The 21751-nt window shown below is 48.5% G+C and overlaps 1 protein-coding gene across 1 annotated transcript in view; it reads left to right on the plus strand.

Annotated features, from left to right (window-relative positions):
* The window catches only part of POLE2 (DNA polymerase epsilon 2, accessory subunit), a 447127-nt gene that overhangs the window by 25918 nt on the left and 399458 nt on the right, over nt 1-21751 (plus strand). The window contains exon 2 of the mRNA XM_085627013.1: nt 11283-11383. Coding sequence (XP_085483139.1) covers nt 11283-11383 — 101 coding nt within the window. The remainder of the gene's footprint in view (nt 1-11282; nt 11384-21751) is intronic.

Here is a 21751-nt window from a genome sequence, read left to right on the forward strand (position 1 = left end):
TGTCTTGTGATCGGATGATGTCGGTTAGTGGTGTTATGTATATGTTGAAAAGTGTGGGGCTGAGGAATGATCCCTGTGGGACACCACATATCAGTTTATTGGTCTCTGATGTGAAGGGTGGCAGCCTGACTATTTGGGTTCTTCCCATGAGGAAGGAACAGATCCATGCGGATCCTTGTATGCCAATCTTGCAGAGTCTTCTGATGAAGGTATCGTGGGAGACAGTGTTGAAGGTCGCTGAGAGGTCGAACAGGATGAGGGGTGCTGTTTCTCCTCGGTACTGGATGTTTTTTTTTTTTTTTTTTAAACCTTTATTACAGAATGCAATAGATATACAAGTATGGGCCTACAACCTTCAGGCCGGCCGCTAGCAAGCAGTGGGACCATAAAACACAGTTATAAAACACAAGCGGCAAGTGGTAAAGATCCCAGAAGTCGAAGGAAGCGTTTGCGGCCACACCGTCCAGACCCCCCAAATGGCGGTTCCATTTTAATGAAAAACTACAAACAAACCCACAAGGCAGCAGAAGTCTAAGCAGCATTATGTGCTCCCCTCGGGAGGACCCCACCGAGCCACAAGAATAGGGGGGGGGGGACGGGCCGGGACAGAAACAAAGCGGGCGGTACTGGATGTTTTGAATGTCATCAGTGGCCGCAATAAGTGCTGTTTCAGAGCTTTGGTTATTTCTGAATCCTGATTGTGTGTTGTCTAGAAGATGGTGAGGTTCGACATGGGTTGTGAGTTGCTTGTTGATGACCTTCTCAATCACTTTGGCTAGATAGAGAGCAGGGAGATGGGTCTCAATTTACTCAATTGGTTCGGGTCAGCTGTGGGCTTCTTCAGGAGGGAGTTGATCTTTGATAGCTTAATCCTCATTCAAAATCATTATCCTCATTCTTACTTGTTCCGTTGGCTATTTCTAACTCTCAGCAGCGGAAGCTTTCCGTACCAGTTAAGTCTTCTTTGCTGTCCGATGCTTACGTGTTCAGGATGACTTAAACCTCACTATCAGTCGAGGTTCAACCAATCCCCATGCACCTTTTTGCAATTTATAGTCTCCTTTTTCTATTTTAGTTTACATTTAGATTATGATGTTTTTTTCTGTGGTGTCCTCATTGGATACTTTAGTGTTTTGTTGTGGAATGTTTGTTATGATTCAACTTGGAGACAGTTTAGGCTGCTCTCCTGCGCTCTTTGTACCTGTTACATCCTTCTTGGCTTAGACTCAGTAAATTCATATTGCTGTTTACCTACAGAGGGATACAGTGTCATCTTTACTCACTTCCTTCTCAAAGTATATCAAGCATCTGCACAATTGATGCCTGGGAACAGATGAGCTACATGATTCCTGGAATCAATGTTGTTCAACCACCATGTTGAATCTTAGGCATGGAGTGGGCGCTCACCTCTTCGGGTAGATCATGTGGTACAAGGATCCCTTCCTCTTAGAGACAGCACTGCTTCTGCCTCCTGGAATAAAAGCTTGCCAGTCTCACTCATGTCCTGGCATCCATACTCAGCCAAGAGATAGAGTTCACTGGAGCTCCTACAAATGGCAGCTGCTCTGGTGTGCACCCACTGCTACGAAACGTACATAGGTGCTCCGAGTCGTCATGGCTATCATCTGCTCATTATTCTTACTGGTTAAAATCCGTTAGGATACTATGTAAACCCTCCCCCCTCTTTCTTTGGAAAGCAAACCAAAGATCATAAGGAACATTAGCAAACCATAGAATTTATGATTAGGCAAGCACACTGCGGCTCTACATGAGTTTTAAAACAGACAATGCTGAAATTGTGAAAAACACAACCTTCATATTCTTCATTCTCTTGATCAGCCGAACGGGCTGATGTTAAACATCTGTAGAGCAGAACAGAAAAGCTTGGTTGGTGGCGGGCACAAACATTTTTTTAGATGATCGTTTGTAATTATAACACACTCTTGTGAAGATTGTGTGTCCATTATATCATGTTACGAGCGTCATATGATAGCCGATTATCTCTATATCTTAGTGCATTATGAATGTGGAGTGAAAAAGTAGATACTTTTTCATAGCCATATTTAGAACAATTTTTTTTTTTAAACCGGTTTTATTGGTTTTTTTACAACACACAATGTTTTAAGCATTTTCACCGATACCACATTTGGGATGTGTTGATCTACATCTTACAACATCATCTCACATCGAAAGCATGTCAGTTTTATCCACAGGCTATGCAATCCTCTGGCAGCCTTTGCAGGACATCACCTGCGGCATGTGCTGCACATGTACAATGCAGGCCACATTACAGTGGTCTTAATGCGCTACCTATCGTACCAACTTATAGGACCAGGATGTACTTGGAAACAGGGTTGACAGGACATTGTTTTTTCCATTCTCTCTGTTTCTAGACAGTTTAACTGTTGTTCTGGTAGACAGTGCCTTTGGACAGTTTTCCTGCAAGTGTTATTCTTATCCCATTAGCAGTGAAATGCATTCCCATCTGAAAGGCTATTTCTGCCTGTTGCAAATGGGTCCACCCATTTAATCTAAAGGATTTTTCACTTTTTAATAACCCATTTTTTGGTCTTTTTACTGTGGATGAGTATCACTACGTGTCTCACCCACGGTAATCACATGGTAAATGGACTGCACATGTTTACTGCCAGTGTCCATCTTTTAAGATAAGGATGCAGGTAGGGTAAGGAACACTTGGCTGATTACACATGAACACACACCTGCACACAGCGCATGTGAGATTACTGTTACGTGCAGCCCGTTGGCTGGGCATAAGTAGCCTGGTATAGAGGGGAATTTGCAAGGTTAGGTATTGACCTAAGGTAGTTCTTATAATATCCATGAGCACTCATAGATGAGGTCAGTAGGGTTTAGTGGTTTATCTGCAGTGTCACTGTATTATACATATAGGGCGAAATAGTCCTTAGAGTTATGTTCCGCTTTCCTTAACCCTTACAAAGTCCAGTAAGGTATCAAAATGAGTTGAAACATACAAGCCAAGTTTGAATACGCAAGTCCCAAGAACCTACATGTACACCGTATTGGGTCATCTAGAATTGTCATCGCTCACTGGCTCAGCTCAGGAACAGATTCCAGGCCTTTTCCCACTTTGCTGGGCCAAGTTAATTACTCTGCTTTCCAGCAGAGGGAACAAAGGCCTCCACTCACAAAAGAAGTAATTAATAATGCTTCACTCAGCTGCTGAGGACGAAGGGGTGGAGAAGAAAATCTATATTTGTTAATTAGCTGTAACACTGTACCATGGTTTCGGACAACCCAGGCCTACTGAACATAGGAGGAAGCCCAGAACTCTGGAGCCAACACAGGAGGTGGCCCCACTTTGAAGCTTTGGTAGGGAAGTCCCTGGCAGTGATGTCAGCTAGGGTTGGAGCTGAAGCCCCCAGAGGAGATGTGAACAGAGACCCCTTTTCAGCTGCATCTTGTACTGTCGCAGCTTGCTGTGCAGGAGGGTTGGGACAGGGGTGTGATCTGGTACCCTAGGATTGGCCAGGGGTGCCTGGCATCTAGAAGTTTCCACCTCCATTTGGAAACTCTCACAAGGAAGAGAAAGAAAGTTGGGCACTGGAATTGGACAGCAGCAACACCATGGAAAGCTGGAAAGACAATCCCCTGATGCCCTAATTGTCTAGGGACTGTGGCCACAGCTGACACCAAGACCAGTGGGTCTCTCAAGGTCCAATGAGGCTGGTCCCTTACACCTCCTATCAATCAGTCAATCAATCAGGATTTATAAAGCGAGGCTAATCGCCCCATATGGTATTCAGGACCAGTTGGAGAAGACCGGGACTTCTGTGCACCAGCAGAAGAAGAGGAGTACCAGAGACAAAGAAAAGGAGGAAAGCTGGCACAGGGAGCTAGTGGAACCAGCAAATTCTTTCCTTTGTAGGCTAGAAGTCCTACTAAACATGTTCCTGGTGGCTAAAACTAGCAAGCAGGAATAAAAGGAGCCCAAGATGGTTGAAATCTGCCCATCAGGCCTGAGTAATGATGCTTTGAAGATTTGACCTTGGCCCACATTCTCCCCTCCCCAGCAACAGAGTGCATGGGGTCTTCTGGAGTTCGCACTACTTGGTATTTAATTTGCAAGGGAGTGGGCGGGCATGGGGCTCTCCCCTGCAGATTTCCTTTGAGCCTAGGGCCCCCATCCCCCAAGCCAGCACAACTTTGAGGGGGCCCAGGACTCCAATCACTGGGACCCAGAACCCAAGAGCACCTCCTCACTTCCTATGACTGGGGGGAGCATGGGTGGCCGAACAGAAGACCAGCAACTCCCTCAGCAGGAGCAGCCAAAAAAGACCAGCTCCAGCACTCCGCATTGAGGTGTGCGGGGAACTGGCTTGGTCGCGGGGGCCTTGAGGCTCTTGCTGTGCCCCCCACCATAAAAACCTGCCATAGGGGTGTCCTGAGTGGAACTGGGCACCCCATTAAATAAAAAGTAAAATATAAGATGCATGGCTCTCACGAACACACAGCAAAGAGCCACTAATCAAATATTCACTGTTCTGGTTAGTGAGTGCCCCATAATACCCTGTGGGCTTAATTTGCTTACGAGTCTCTGGTGGTCCCTGGATGGCTAGGCACCACCAACAAATTAAAGAAGTGTCATGGGGGTTGCAAGAATTGCAGCAGCCCCCAGAAGTGAATTTAAAAATTGGCCCTAAGTTTCTAGGATTTTGGAATCCATTTCCCTTCTCACCCTATATGCTATTTCTGCCTTATTTAAAGTATTTCGAAGGCTGGAACCTTTGTTCTGCAGGTTGGAAGTGAAGTGGCCTTCAGTGGTTAGTTCTGTGGATGCATGTTATGTGACCTAAAGGTGTTTAACAAAGAGACAGACACGTTATGTTCTTTTTAAATGCTTTATTACCAATATATGGCTGACAGTGATTTTTGATAAATATTGCAATGCTTTATTGACAATAATGACTGGATTTAAACCTGGATAATGATTATGGTGATATGATTGTTATAAATAGGATTCCTGGTTGGCTGAGGTATGCACCTAGGCTATGTAGAAACCACCACTCTAGTCACTGTAAGATAGGTACACACTAAAAGATAATTCGTGCTCACCCTCTGGTAGCTTAGTACAGAGCAGTCAGTCAGGCAATGTGTAAAGTATTTGTGCAATACACACACACAGTAACACAATGAATACACCATAGAAAGACTCCACACAGGTTTAGAAAAATAGAGAAAATTTATCTGAGCACAATAAGACCAAAACAACAACAATCCAATCAGTAAAAGTCGAGATAATAATTTTTTAAGATTAAAGCTAAAATAGTGCTTAGAAGTCACTAGCGGTCAAAAGGTTACTTGAGGGTGTGAGGGACCAGTGCAAATCCAAAGTTCAGGCCGACCGTGATTGACGGCAGGCCGGCTACAGGACCCAGACGGGTCCCGCTGAAGAAATACCTTGGCTGGAGCAAGATATGATGTCAAGAGCTTACTGCGTCGTTGTCCAGCTGTGCAAAGGGGGCCTCACGTTGTCTTCGAGCTTTGTTAAAGTGAATGCAATTCGTCATTGTCGAGGGCGTAGGCTGTGGATCTGCAGTCGTCGGGCAGCCTCTGCGTCGGCATCAAAGGGCAATACGGTGGAATTTCTCATGCAGTCGATGCATTGTGTCGGTTTTTGATGAAAATAGCTTCAGAACCTACTTCTGAGGCCCAGAGATTGGAGGGGGGCACCTTAGGCAAGGGTACGACTCACAGAAGGCAGAGTCCAGCAGCACCAGCAGAATTGCAGGAAGTCTTTTGTGTTCCTCAGACTTCAGAAAACAGTTGGCAAGCCAGAAAGTCCTTTAGGATCACTTGGAGGGAAGGCAGAGTCCAACTCTCCTTCCAGCAGATTCAGGGAGCAGCAGGCTGCAGGGCAAGAAGCAGAAAAGCTTTACTTCCAGAAAAGCAGTCCATTTGAGTCCTTTAAGCAGCACAGCAGTCCTTTTGATAGAGGTTCAGTTCAATATTCAGAGGTGTCTGATTTAAGTGGGGGGTCAGAGACCCAGTACTTATACCTACAAGTGCCTTTGATGTAGGGGCGACTTCAAAGGAACTCTCTGACATGCACAAGGATCCCTTTCAACCTAGTCCTGTCTGCCAGTTTAACCCTGAGGCGTATATCCGTGACTTGTGTGGTGAGAGGACACTGCCTATTGAAGTGTCAGCCCCTCCGATTTCTCCATGCCCAGGAAGACCCATCAGAATGCAGATGAGTGCTCAGAATGCAGATGAGCCTCACCTTCCTGTGTTTGTGGCTGTCTAGAGGGAATGCACCCAGCTCAGACATGTATTGTACACAGGCTGCAAAGCACACAGTTATAAGCACAGAGAAATGTCCACTTTCTAAAAGTGGCATTTCTAAAATAGTAATGGTAAATCCAAATTTACTATTAAAGATGAATCCTGATCCCTATAAGCCAGGTTGAGGGCTGACCATATTATAGGGAGGACTTAAGAGGTTGTTCGGATGGGCATCTGCGTAATAAAATGTCTCAGGCATTCCAGTTTCCCTTTAAACTTGCACAGCTTAGGTATGGTTAAAATGTGACCGTTTGTGAATTAATACCCTTATTTATTTAGAAATCTGTTTATTAAGTTTTAAGTTTTGCAGCAAAAATAATCATACAATGTGGTTCAGAATGGCAAAGAGCATAATTACAACTAATGCACAGTAAGGTCTCAGAGCATATCACATATAATCATAACACTTTACACCAATTGAGGGGCGTTCAGTTTCGACTAAAGTTGTAACCCGTGAGTCTGTAAGGACAACTATCATCACGCGTGATGTTGCAGTCTCTGTGCTAGCTGAAAGTAGCAAGTCGCAGTCTCATTCGCCAAAGACGTATGCTGCCCAGTGTACCCCCTGATCAATAATCAAACATCTCTGTGCTCCCGTACTGCAACTGGGGAACTGTCCTTCCTGCCAAAGAACAACGAAAACAACATCCAACAGCAGCTCTCCTGTTTTAATTCTAGGCGTCCTTCCCCCTCAAACCCCCCTCCCGTCGAGTCCCTCCCCCGGCCCCCACCCCCAGGAATGTCATGTGTACTATCATCTGGGTTGCAACATGCAGGAACGCCAGAATCCAAGCAAAACAACCCCAGCGCTGCGACACCCCGTCAGATCGGACCACCTCCCTGCAGCTAACGCGGTTCCTGCAGCTCGCCCTCGTCCCCAGCCAGAGTCACCCCATCAGATTGTAGCAGGACCTGTAGCATCTCTCCCCATTGGGATGCGATCGGTGTCATCCGGAGGCCCAGTGTTTCCTCCATCCGAAGAGCCACCTCCTCCGCCCTGGCCCAGACTAGAAAAGAGCCGCGCCACGCCCGCACGTGTGGCGCAGCGTCTGCCTTCCAGCGTTTGGTGATGAGTCGCTTTGCCACTATGATCCCCAGATCTATAAAACGAGATGCTACCTTAACCGGGGGCGACCTAGGAAAGAGGTGCAACAGGTAAGTAGGCCACTCAGGGGGGATCTCCCGTCCCGTACACCTACGGAGCATCCCGTGTATCGTCTGCCAGTATGTGCGCAGTTCCGGGCAGCCCCACAGCATGTGAAGCAGATCAGCATCAACCTCCGCACAACGGGGACAGCTGGCATCCACACGGTGGAAATATCTATTAATGGCAGCAGGCGTTAGGTGTGAATTATAATACCCTTATACTCTATATGGTGTTGTCCTGTTTCTACCTTTAAATGATGGCTAGTCCTTTCATCATGTCCTGTCTTTTTCCCTTGTTAATTTATAGTGGTGTCCTTTCACTAACAATCAGTAGACATGTGCAAGGACAAAACATAACACTAAACACGCAGGTGTACTTTGGTGACTGTAAGGTGCACTTATTAATGCCCTGGTTAGACATATAGTGCTGCTTTCTAGATAGGTGAACTTGTCCCTCTAGTCACACTTACACCAAGGGTACTTGGTTGCATTTCCACCTTATGAGGCCCCTCGGCATTCTTACCTGGAAAAGGGCGAACAATGAAGAAAAGTAATTGCCTAGGGTCATACTATAGCAACGCTATCTACCTCGGGGCGCCGGAAGCCACCTTCCAAATACTTCAAAAAACCCAAAATGCCGCAGCCCGCCTGCTCACAGACACCCCAGCAAGAACATCGGCCAAACCTGCCCTGAGAAAACTTCACTGGCTCCCCGTGAGGGAAAGAGTCGCCTTCAAGGCCCTCTGCCTGGCACACAAGGTCCTGCACGACGCTGGTCCCCCCATTCTGAGCACTTGGATCACTCCATACAGACCGCCGAGAGCGCTCCGGTCTGAACAGGGAAACCTTATCGTTGTCCCTAGGGTGAAGAAAACCCGCATCGGCGGCCGCAGATTTTCGGTAAACACGGCCAGAAAATGGAACGCTCTCCCCTCGAACCTCAGAGCTGAACCAAACCTCCTACGATTTAGGAAGTCCCTCAAAACCCTCCTGTTTCCCTGATTTATGTGAAGCTTCCCTGTGCCCCCCCCTTAGGAGTCCGAGGTTTCAGCGCTGGGATACTCGAGGGTGACTACGCGCTCTATAAAAACCTAAAATAAAATAAATAAATAAATAAAATACTGTTAGCCCAAGCTTTGAAGCTGGGATTGAAACCAGATTTCCTGATTAGACGTTGTGCATTTCAGATCCTGGATGGGTATTACATTCTTTCCCGATTATGCCCTGATGACAATTTTATTACTGACTCAAGAGGCAAGTCAATTGACTCGTACCACCTGTACAAGGCCTTTTATTTTATAGATGGAGCAACATTATGGTATATTAAACACATACAAGAGTTGTTTTTTTTACAGTGTACATCCTGAACTGAATTATTTCTAGGTGCTCTCAAATGTGATGATGACTAAAAACGCGGCATAGGGAAGAAAAGTAATTGCCCAGGGTCACACAGCTTGGTCAATCTGGGAAGCTGTGATTTAAGCAGAGTCTTTGTGTCAGGGCCCCACCACTAGTTTCCCTGGTCCAACAAAACTTCTGACTCTGCTAAGCAGAGTCAGAAGCTTTCAAAATTGCGTTTGTTTTTATTAGATGGGTCAACAGCAGTGGAAACACGCCTCTTGGTAGAACAGGTACTCCTTGGGTGGAAACAGTGCAAGATTCCATCCTTCAGAGGAAAGGTATAGGTTAGCATCTGCACAAGCGTCTTCCATCACATGACCGGTACAAATTGGATAGTAGCATGCAAGCTTTACTTCCTCACAGAACAGGGTCAGTATGGCAGTAGCAAATCAAGTTTCCCTCTCTCTCTTATAAAGGGCAATAAGTGCAATTTTCCCTTCCCAGATGAACAGATTCAGCAGGGAAAAATAATTCAGGATGTACAATTCAGGCATGACTGAAAGGTTACAGATGGATCTCTGGAGCTGGTGCTTAACTCACTGAGAGGAAGATATACGTGGATGAGTTCGTAAATGTGTGAATTCGGACATTATCACTTGGGTACCATTGCTAGCCAGAATCCTGAAAGTCCTGTTGCTGTCACTTGTAAACCTACTGTTTCTGTTGATTGGTGTTCCATGTATTGAGAAGTAGCCGTTACCTACTAAGGCATTGCTATTTGGAGCATCTTTGCCACCAACCTAAGTAACTATGCTCTCCATAGGCACACATGTGGCAACCTCTTCGCAAAGGTTTGAATGTGTGCCCACCAGGCTTGGTGCAGTCCCTGCCTTCGCGCGGCACCTGTTTAAAAGCGTTGAGTGCCGCCAGTGATGTGTTAAAACATTGTACAGAATATCAACCAACAACTCATTGGGTCAATCGTTCGGTTTTGCAAATCTGTTTTCCAGCTTATGCCATTATTCCATTCTCAGTATAGTCTCTTGAGGTTATAGATTCATGTTCTTTAAGGACGGGGTGGGCTGGAGGTCACATGGTACGTTCTGCTTGGTAGAAAGGTTGACAGGTCGTTCTCCATACTAAACAAGCCAATATGTTACGTAAGTGAATTTGTACAGTGCCGTGAATCCCCCTTCCTTGCAGGAAGGGCCTGCTCTGATTACTTAAATATCACGCACCCACCTCTGGCCCTTAATCGTGGTCTCTCATTGCTCTGCTTGCCAGCGGCAGCTCCTCAGCTATGGTGGAGGAGCGTCACCTCAACTACCAGCAGCCCAAAAGATTGAAAATAAAATGAGAATAAACCTGGTGTTTATCGTTTTATTTTTCTCTGTAGCATTGTGTCTAGGGGGAGGGGCCATGGGGATGACAGACAGAGTGGGAGTGGTTGGTGCACTGTTGTCAGTGAGCATGACTGTTTGGCCTGCTGTCTCAGGCCGGCCAAACCGTCATGCGCACTGAAGTGGTCCCCAACCCGAGCTATGTTGACGGATGGGAGAGAGCAGGCACAGGCTCCCAATCTACCAGGAAGTGCAAATTCAGAACGCCCAGGACAATCCTGACACTGCTCTCATGCATGAACGGCATATTTTTTTGATCTAGCACTGATAGGATCCAAAACACAGATAGACATGAGGTGGAAATTAAGGGGGCTCCCAAGATGGAAAAATGGGTGAAGAGGTACAGCAGTGGGCTGAGGGGGCATTTCTCCTAGTAAAGGGACATGGAGTGACAGGCATTAATACTGTTGTCTTTCAATCGGTGTAAGTGACCCATGGCTGACTGAAGCTGTGTACAGGCCCCGTGGAAGTGCAGAAATAGGCTTATTTGGCTGTTGAGTTGTAAAATTATTACTTAGTGCTCAACTGGGGAATCAAAAACAGTCCTTACAAAAATACTCAAACCAGCCCCGCTCTCTCTTGCCATCTATACATTCTCTCTCTCCCCTTCTCTACTCTCTCTCTTCTCCCTCTTGAATCACTTTCTCACTACTCCCTCCCCTCCCACCCTCCTCCCTCTCTTGAAGCCCCTCTGCAATTAACCTCGGGGACCTGGGAAAAGTGATAGAAGCACCATGAGCTGGCGTGGGATTTCACAACAAGCCTCCAAGGGCTCCAGCCCACTGGCAAATGTCCGATGGAATAAAAGGATTGTCTGAACCTCTGTGCACTTTGGACCAAGGTAGTGATAGAGGTAAGCAGTGTCCAATACTGAAGGACAGCTTTTTAGGGAGGACCCTGAACACACTTTTTCATAAACTAGTGCATGCTTCTTTTCACCGGTTGATGGGTTTTTTAAGTGTGTGCTCTTAGAGAAAATGAGAATAAAATACCGAGTAATCTATGAGAAGGTTCTTTTGTTTTCTATTCTGAATTGAAAGTGTTCTTTTATGTTTTTCTTTTTGATTGTAGTGAAGCCAGTAGATATCTTACAGAAATTCTGCAATCAGTCAATGAAGTGGAACTTGAAGATGTGATAGACAGCATCATCGATGCTGTTGAGAAGCAGCCGTGTAAGTAACTTGCTTAGCTGCAGTAAAAAGCTAATTTGTACCTGACTATTTTGAGTGTGGTCGTGTTCTGTATCATTATTCCTCATTCATGTATTGTGTATGGTGCAAATACCACTGCATGTCTGTCTGATTGGCCTTGATCCACATCCGGCCATAAGCTGGTGTAGTTCCTTAGCTTTCTAATTCTCCAATAAGGTAGGCTCTAGCTAGCCCTATGGGCAGGGTGCATTGTAGGTAAAAGATAGGACATGTACCTTAAGTGTGTGACATGTCATGGTAGTGACAAACAACCATTTTGGTTTCTCACTATTATGGGGCTGCGCTTCCATAGGAATGCATTGGGGATTCCCTGATAAGTGTTTCAGTGGTAATCCCTGATATGATGGGCGCAGCGTGGTCAAGTTTGGTATGTTTGGAATAGTGATAATAAATGCTACGCAATGGTGTGCTACGCAACTATTTTAGAAATGCCACTTTTAGAAGTTGGCATTTCTGTGTGCTATGTGTCTGCCTGCCTGATGTGAATTGCATGTCTGGCTTGTGAGTGACAGGGGCTTGTGAGGTGTTTGTGGCTCCAGGAGGGGCAGGGCAAGTCAACGCTAGGCTGAATGGGACATCTACATTTTGAGTAGTGGAAGGGGAAGTACCTGGTCCTTGAATAGGCTTGTGCCTGCCCTAGTGAATGCTGGCACCGCCCCCTGTGCTGTGTCTGATGGCAGAGCCCCATCTCTGAAAGGAGGGTGTGAGCACTGTAAGCAGAGTGCTCCAAAACCCCTCAGAACCAGTTGTATCTGGTTCCCCCTTGCCTCGACTAGAGTGGTGGTTTGTGCCTGGCTTAGGCGCAAGCCCTAGCCAACCAGAAATCACATTTCTAACAGTGAGGTGCTTGGATGTCAAGAGTCAATGTTCCGTTGTCCATATAATTTCTTTGGATAAACGTGCAGCAGGACAGACTGATCTTGGCACACACCCCTCCCTCCATCGCTGTCATTAAGTCTAACACCTATCTTTTCTACATAACTATGAGATGGATTGCTCTCGGTTCTTACATGATCGAATTAAGGCTGAGCTCAGGGCTGTTCATCAGTTTAAGCATCTCCCACCTGATTATCTGTAACCAGCGGGCATTTACTTTTGTCTGTACTGTAAAGAAGGGTATAACCCTTCCTGCCGATACTTGTTTGTCTGTGAACAGTCTGAATTCTTCTGGAATGTCCTTGTACTGAGCCCAGCCAAAATATTCAGCAGTTCTCTTCTCAGGAGCTTGATGCAGCAACGTTGTCTTCTTCCTTAACAGGTGCTAGTACAAGTCTGACAGTCCTTCTCCAGGAATAACTGGGGTCGGGTTGTGTATGGTTACCAGGGAACATAGTCTATGCCATCCAGGGATGAACTGAGTATAGGCAAACTTGCCACACTGCCAGTAGAAATCCATCTGCGTGGAGGTGCCCCATTGCATATCCAGAATGTGCATAATCCTGCTGCAGTTCTCATTTGTGCCCAGTGGAAGTGTTCCTTTACCTCTATAACATGAGGAATGCAGTGTAAGTTTCCATACAATTAGGGTTTGCCCCTTCCCTTCTAGCCAAGTGTATCCACCCACCTCGGTATCCCAGATTTTCTGACATGGGTTGATGATGCTCTCATTCAGCCCTCCTCTATGTGACTCATTCCCCTTTTTATCCTTGAGCTGGATTGCCCTACACTGGAATTCTATGTCGGGAGACAAATTGTTGTTAAAGAAGACTGCCCCAGACACGCTAAGGGCCACCCTTGGACCACAAATGGAGTCTGGAGCAGATGTGTTTGTGCATAGAGTTGGGGGTATTGCTACCTCCAAGAATCTCTTCTCTGGAAAGTCTCGGACCAAACAGTATCCTCCCCTATGGTGCCCTTTCTATGCATGCTGTTGAGCTCGGTTTGGATATCACTAGGCTCAATGAAGAGGTTTAAAGCTGTTTGGTTAGTTTCGTACCGGGTCAAATTTACTACCACTTAGTTGGGTTGGATTTTGGCCCTAATTCTGCATAGATATAAAGCATTTTATTTAAAGAATTTTGCTTTTTCAGGGGCTCTCTAATGGGATAAGTAAAGACTGCCTGCGCCTACTGCATGCAGAATCAACAAGCAGACATAACGTGACCTGGTTGATGTTTGGGAGCCCACTGCGGTCGTGCTGGTACCATGTATTGTGCAAAAGGGCGTTGTGTAGTGCATGTGGGATGCTAGTGTTTGGCTTAGTGCAATTGTAGGTGACATGGGAGAGATCCCTACGCAAGCACTGTGTTAATTGTTTAACAGACTCCATTTGGCTAGGTATTTCCTTAGCACTAAATAGGTGCTGTAGCACCCATAATAGACATAGAGTACATAGAAATGTAATAATGCTTAACTTGTTATTGGACATTGCAGGTCTTGGTATGGGTCACCAAAGAGACTTCGGTGGTCCTCCGGTGATAGTGGTTTCCCATAACAGATCAAACTAAAAGTCTGCGGTGTCAGTTCAAAATCTTGGCTTGTACACTTCTTGTCCGTGCTGGGTTGTTTGATATGGTAGGTGAGTGGTGGTGCACTTGGTTAATTTGTTAATGTAGAAACATTCACCAGCAGTGGTGTCTTGATCTTGACAGCGCCATGATGGCAGAAAAGGCAGTTTTTATAAATAGGGGATGCTCGGAAAATGGAGTGTGGGGGAAATGGAACAATTTTCGGGGAAACATGTACTCCTCCACCTGAGGACTCAGATTCGGACAGAAGTGATTGAGATTCCGAAAGCGGACGTTCCATGAGCAGATCCCAATGTGAGATGGAGAAGTTTGGTAATTGTATGGCGGGGGGTTGACACACCTGTCTTCATATGTCCCTTTCTTATGTACGCAATTGCTGCATGTTACATTATGTGAGTTACTCTCTGAACACAGTCATGTATGTGGACTACTCTACTCGATGTGTACTACAATGCTAATAAAATGATTAAAAAAAGGGCTCTATGGGTGTCACTAGTTTTCCATGAACGTGTGTCGCCTGGTGTGTACATGGAGGAGCCATCAATGTGAGTTACATCTCTCAGTCTACATGTGCGCTGGACTGTGCGGTGAGAGGGCGTGTTGCTGTTGATTATTGGTCGTTGCAACGTGCCCTGAGATCACATGTCTGTATCTCTCAGTTTTGGGCATGTGGTGTGCAACATGACCCTCCCTTGTGGCGCCAGATATCTCGACCCCGCCCTTCTCTCTAGAGACTTCTTTTTGGGCTAGCTTTGGGCTGCTTTTGTTGTTTTTTGGGCACTTCTTAGATCTTGCGTGATCTACTACCTCATTTGTCATGAGGCGGAGAGGTTTGGCGTTTACTCCGTGGTCCCTATTTACCTCTGCTTATGCCGTCTTGTGGTTTAGGAGGTCGTGGTGTCCTGGATGGTGCATGCAAGGCTTGGAGCGTCTCTTAGACGCCAGGCCTTATATGGGGGTGAGTGCATTTGATGTCTTACCCTCGTCTGCAGCTGCAGTGGACATTAAGGATCCTCCTCCCAGGCGTCCCCCTCGGACCGAATCCTGCTTCCTTTCAGCGCATTTCGGCCTGCTGTCCCTGACTTGTGGCGAGGGTCTTCTAACGAACTGGTATGTTTTTGTCACTATTTTGGAAGGGTATGGCACGGTGGTCAGACTTTGGAAATCGGATGAACAGGGATGGGAACACAGAAACATGAAAAACCTTGGGCGTTGACCAGAAAATCTTGTAGAAGTCTGCTGGGTTGATGATGATGATGATGATGAACCGAACTGCCTCAGCAATTCTTTTTTAATAAACAATTTTATTAATGAAAAAACGAGCAACAATTCAGGCATCATAGGATCATCAGTGGCAAGGAGAAAATCAGTTCGAATTAGCAGTACATCAGTTATACAGAGTAAGAGGATACTGAACACTTTGTTTTGTGCGGCACTGAGCCAGCATGACAGTAAATAATATGTGAACAAACAACGGAGACCACAGGGAAGTAAAGAGCATCTTCCAGCCCGCAGATATCTAGTGGTGGCCACCCGGTGAAACAGCTTCTTCTGTCCCATCCCGTAGAGCAAGTAATGTCTGCCTCTCCCTCCGCAGTTCCACCGTGCGAGAAATACATATATCGCACTTATACTTGTTCCATTTCCCGTCCCACTTTTTTGGGCATCCCCGCCCTTTAAATACCGTCTTTTCAGCCTCCATGACTTAATCCATACCAGTCGCCCAGTCTCTCACCCATGGTAAGACCTCTGAACCCCATTTTTGACTGATATTACGTTTTGCTATGGTCCAGCCCATTGTCACCCACGATTGTTCCGTCTGGGTGAGGTCTGTTGCATCCCAGATGTTAAGGAGGCAAGTCTTGGGGGAGGGATGAATGGGGTTGCCACAGGCCCTGGACAGTTGCCTGGTGAGGTCCGTCCAATAGGTATGTATGTGGGGGCAGTCCCAGATTATGTGAGTGAAAGTGTCGGTCTGGTTGCAGTGTCGTAAACAGTGCATCCGCCCCCCTACCTAACCTAAACAGCAGTGGAGTGTCGAAGTAGACCCTGTGGAGTATCTTCAGCTGGCTCAAATGGAGTCTCTGTGGATTCGCCACCTCCCTGGGCGAGGCGAGTGCCTCCTTCCAATCATCCTCTTCCATCTCACCCTGGTCACGCTCCCAACTCACTCTCAGTTTCAACATCGGGTCTATCCGGTTATTCACTAACTTTTTATTGGTAAGGGAGATTGCTTTGCGGTCCATAGGATCAGTCGGTCCTCTAGGGGGGAGGGGGCAGTATCGGGGTAGGGCTGAGTCAATCGCATGGCTGATTTGTAGATATCGGAAGGTCTCCATGGGGGCGAGGTGGTATTTCGCTTGCAGGTCTGTGAACGTGGCTTTCTTACCCTTAACCCACAGGTCCCCAACCCTGGAAATCCCGATCGGGTCCCACTTGTCAAATCCCGGGCATGTGCTAAGGTGTCCCAAGAGAGCCGGCTCCCACAGCGGAGTAGCTTTTTGTGGCACCCTAACTTGCCCTGTACTGTGTGCCACACCTCAACCATACGGGCCATGGGGCCTGTCAGTCGTAATTTACGGTGATTGGTGTCGAGAGCCCTGTTATAACCCCCCCTTCCCCATCAGCCAATGGTCTGTGCGAAAATTGGGGTCGTCATGGGGCCCAAATGCCCATCTGTTGATGGAGACTAACTGCGACGCCTGGTAGTAAAGGTGTAGGTCTGGAAAACCTATCCCCTGTCATAACACCCCATGGTAAGTTTAGTTATGGCTATTCTTGGGGGCCGACCGTCCCAGAGCAACTCGTGCACCACCCCCTCGATCTGAGAGAAATAGGAGTCAGGGATCGGGTATGGAGCATTTTCCAAGGGGTACAGAAAGCGCGGGAGAGCGAGCACCTTAAACAGTGAAGCACGTCCCAGCAAGGTGAGGGGCAGTGACCTCCAATGCGTGACATCCGATCTCAGACGTTCCAAGGGTTTCTTAAGGTTCCGGTCATAAAAAAGATTCTCGTCGGGTGTGAGGAATATGCCTAAATATATAAAACCTTGGTCCACCACACGTATGTCATAACCCCTTGGGCAGGGCGGAGGTTCGCTCCTAAGGGCATATATTTGCGATTTGGACCAGTTGATCCGATATCCCGAGTGTGCCCTGAATATATGAAGAATGTGTAGAGCCCGATGTATAGATCGTGCCGGTGAGGCCAAATATAGTAATATATCGTCCGCGTAGAGCGATATACGGTCCTCATGATTGTGGGTCCATTTGAGGCCCCTGATCTCGGGGTCACCCCTCACTCAGACCACCAGGGGTTCCAGCACCATGGCAAAAAGGAGTGGCGACAGAGGGCAACCCTGTCTCGTGCCCCGCTGGAGGGGGAAAGCGGTAGAGCGGTGGTTATTGACTGAGACATGTGTCGTGAGTTGCCCGTATAACAGCCTAATCCACCCAATCAGTTTGGGACCCAACCTGCGAATATCTGCGAAGAGATATTCCCACTCAACCGTATCTAACGCCATAGTGGCGTCGAGCGACAGTAAGATCGCGTCTTCTTTGTTGGTGTCAACCCTTCCCAGTACCCCCTACACGCGACGGAGATTCCGGGCGGTATTCCTACCCGGCATGAAGCTGGACTGATCCGGATGGATCAGGTCAGGCAGATAGGGGGTAAGCGATGGCGATTAGTTTGGCAAGTATTTTCGCTTCTACTGGCAACAACGAGATAGGACGGTACGATTTACATTCTTCCGTCGGTTTTCCAGGCTTATGTATCACCACAATTGCCGCATCACGGATTTCAGACGGCCTAGTGCGTAGCACTCGTTATATAAGTTCAGCAAGTGGGGCGCCACCTTCCTGGCCAAAGGTTTGAAGAGTTCGATGGGGAGCCCATTAGGACCCATCGCTTTACCCGATCAGATGTCTAATATTGCTTTCTGGACCTCTGCCACAGAGAGGTCGGCGTCAAGTGACTCGCTATCTTGCGGCGACATGCATGCCACATTGATATTGGCGAGGAGGTCTGCTGCCCAATGGGCCTGAGAGTTCTGTGGGACTCGATAGACGCCTTTGAAATGAGCTGCGAACACGTCGGCTATCTCCTGTGGGTCCTTGACAAGCGTGCCATCCGGGCCCGTTATCGCTGTAACCCACCGTGCCGCCTGTTCCTTGCGTTCCAGCCAGGCGTGAAGCTTGCCCGTACGCTCACCATGTTCATACATACAGTGCCGTGTGGCCAGTGATCGCTGAGTAGCATTCTCTAGCAGAAGTTGTTTGTAGTCATGTCTCTTAAGGCCAATACTATGCTGTGTCTCAGGATTCGGGTCCAAGGCTAGGGCCTTCTCTAAGTGTAAAATTCCAGTTTCCAACTCGACTACCCTCTTGTTGCGTTCGTGTCTATGGCCCTCCATCCGCGACAGTGCACTCCCTTTGATTACCGCACCATATGCTCCCCAAAGTGTGATTGCCGACTCGACCGAGCCCACATTTTCTGTGAAGTAGAATTCGGTGTCTTGGCGAAGACCCTCCCTAATGTGGGGAATCTTCAAAGCCCACGGCTGTATTCTAATAGTACCTGGCGTCTGACCTGCCGGGCACCAAAGACTGCCATCACAGGGGAGTGGTCGGATATACCACATGCCAGAGTTGTAGGTTCAACAAAATCTTGTATATCTTGTGCATGTGTGAACATATAATCAAGCCGGGATTGACTGCCTTGCGCTCCCGACTGGAGTGTATAATGTGTGTGCTGAGGGTTCCACCATCTCCACACATCTACTATTCCCAGGGCGTCAGCGAACCCCTGGAGTTGAGAGCCCCGTTGTGGGTCTTGTCTAGGTGTAAATCTATCACGGAGGCCATCCATAACTAAATCGAAATCCCCCCCCAATATCAGGGAGCTCACCGGCAGATCCAAAACCAATGTTCCAATCTCCTGTAGGGTAGGTCGCTGCAGACCAGGCGGCGCATATACGGAGACCATATTGACTACTCTACCTTCCCAAAGTCCAGAGGTTGCTGCGTACCTGCCCTGCACGTCAGTCCAGGTGCGTTGTATGATATATGGACAACCCTTACGGAGAAGTATCCCCACTCCTCTGGAGTGTGTAGTGAACCCAGAATGAACACCCATGCGGTATCCCTTCTTGTTGAGCGCCATGCATGTGTTGCCTGTCAAGTGAGTCTCCTGCAGCAGTATTATATTGAGGGCCTGACGGTGAATTTACTGCAGGACTATATCCCGTTTAATTTTGTCTCCTAGGCCGTTCACATTCCAGGTAGATACTCGAAGACCCTGTCTGGGAGCCATAAAGAAACAGAAAGCCCCCCTCCCCCCCCTAGTAACCAGAGAAGCTGGGAGACCGCACCCCAATCGCAGCCGTCTTCTTTCAGGGGCAGCCCAAACCAATCCTCAACTCTGTACCCAATTGGGATTAAAGTACCACTGACCACTATCCCGATGCCACATAGAATATAAGCGAGCAAGAAAATGCAATCCAAATTTGCCCAAACCCTTGAAAACATACCCCCCCTCCCTGCTCAGCGGGGCTAGAACCGCCCGCCACCCCCAACATGCAGAATGCCTGTCGCCCACCCATTCACAACTTCAAGGAACGTGTGCTACCCCCCCTTCCATCCTGCCAATGTAAACCAGGAAAAAGCTATTTTCCCTCGGCCCGATCCCTCCCACAAAATATTGTGCTATACATAGGGTCAATTCGGCCCGGAACAATCTTTTTATGGTGCCCAGCTTACGGAACGTCGGTCCAGCATCCCCCTAAACCCAAGTTACAATCGAGACATATCGGGTGCCAAGTACGTAACATTGCTATGAGGATCACAGGTAAGGCCTTCGATCGCCTTAAGCAGTCTCATGGACCGTGGTCTACGAAAACACCCCACTCAAAGCACCAGTCTGACCTCATTCCCGGCCCGGGCAACGCTCCGGTGATCTCAGCATCTTGAGGTCAAGTCCACGCAACCAGGGTTGGCAAAGTTCCGGGGGACCCCGAGGGGGCTAGGACCCATTTCGTGCAACATTACCGTCCCGCAGCTTAGCGTCCGCCTGTATGGCCCTGAGAATCAGTATCAGAGTTTGGAGGTGAGCGTCTCTGCTGGCACCAGTCCGCTGCATCAGAGGCCGCTGAGGACCCCTTCCTTGACTTCTTGTCGACCGTGCGCCAACCCTCCAGCCAGTCCCAAGCGTCCTCTGGGCAAGTGAAGAACCACGTTTTCCCATTGGCTTTCACTCTCAGCTTGGCGGGAAACAACATTGCGTATTTTACCTCTTGGTCACGAAGGGCCCGCTTCACGGCCAGGAAGCTACGGCGCTGCTTCTGCACACGCAGAGTAAAGTCCGGGAAGAACATGACTTTGCTATTTTCAAGAGTTAGCGGTGGGGCTGCCGTCTGGGGGATGACGTCGCGATCACGAAAGTTGAACACTCGAGCCAGGAGGGGACGGGGGGCGCACACGGCTTCGGACGGCCCCCCGGCACTCGATGGGCCCTCTCGATCGTAAAGCTCTTGGAGAGGCCTCTGGGCTGGAGGTGTTTGAGGACCAGCTCTTTGACAAAGAGGTCCGCCGCCTGCCCCTCCGCACGTTCTGGGACTCCAATGATGCGGATGTTTTTGCGCCGCATTCTCCCCTCCTAATCATCCAGTTGCAGGGCCATCGCCTCATGAGAGGCTCGGAGTTTGGTGACTTGAGCCTTGAGCGAGGCAGTTTCGCTAACCAGGTCTTTTATGGTGCTCTCGACTGTAGCCACCCTCTCCACCACTTCCTTCATGTCTTCCCGAATCAGCCCCACATCCGTGGCGACCATATCAATTTTCACCTCTAGCGCGGTTCGTATCGCTGTGATAGCCTCCAGTCGATCCCTGTTCGGTGGATCCGCTGTTTCTCCTGGGGTCGTCGAGTCCGTCCGATCTTCAGTCTGCTTTTGCTGGCAAGCACATTTTTCCAGCTTGGACTGGGCCGTCATCTGATTAGAATGTCCTGTGGCCATGCTTACTATCACAGCAGCCCCATCCGGAGTCAGGGCGCGATCGCTACTTCCCGCAGTCTGCAGTGAAGAATTTCACCCGGCCTGTCAGTTTTCACGAAGGGCACCCCACTCCGAGGGGTATAGGACAGGACTCGTCGCTCCGGCGAAGTAGCTATGACACCCAGCTCGTTGTGGTAGAATTCCGGCCCAAGAGCGGGCCCTCGCCTCCAAGGAAATCACCTCCCTCGTCCAACTTCCACGTCTAGTCCCAGCTCGGAGGTACAATCGCTACCACGGATTGTAGTGTCTATTCTCGAAGAGAGGGATGCAGTGGTAATATGGCGTGGTCACTGTCCAGTAAGATTTCAAGCGGCAAGATGGTGTACCTGGCCGTGCGTTCCTGCCAGCAACCGGGGCTCAGCAGGGACTCTCCAGTGGACTGGGCGAACTAGGCACCAGTCGCGGGAAATAGTGGGCAGGGCTGAGGACACGCGGCCCCCACAGTGAAGCAGCCGGCCGCAGTCAATAGCCCCGCCAGAAATCGCCCAACACCATCAGGGCGACGCTTGTCCTGAGCCCTCTCTCATATATCCCTCAGGCCACCGTGGCGATCAGTGCTGACTCCTCAAACCACGAAGCACCGACAGGGGGTCCAGGCCCAATGGCACGCATTACAGGCCACAAGCGCTGTTCACCAGTGCTGCGCAGGTTACAAGGCTCCGGGTCGCGGGGGCCACCACAGACAACAACAGGAAAAGGTCACTGGGGACCCGCACTGGCCTCGGGCAGTCGTCCGACCTGAACACTGGAGCCGCAATCTTCACAGTGACTAGGCCTCCCCCGGGGGCCCACACCGTAATCCCTGGGCGGC

Source organism: Triturus cristatus, chromosome 9 (genome assembly GCF_964204655.1).
Source record: "Triturus cristatus chromosome 9, aTriCri1.1, whole genome shotgun sequence".
Classification (NCBI taxonomy): Eukaryota; Metazoa; Chordata; class Amphibia; order Caudata; family Salamandridae; genus Triturus; species Triturus cristatus.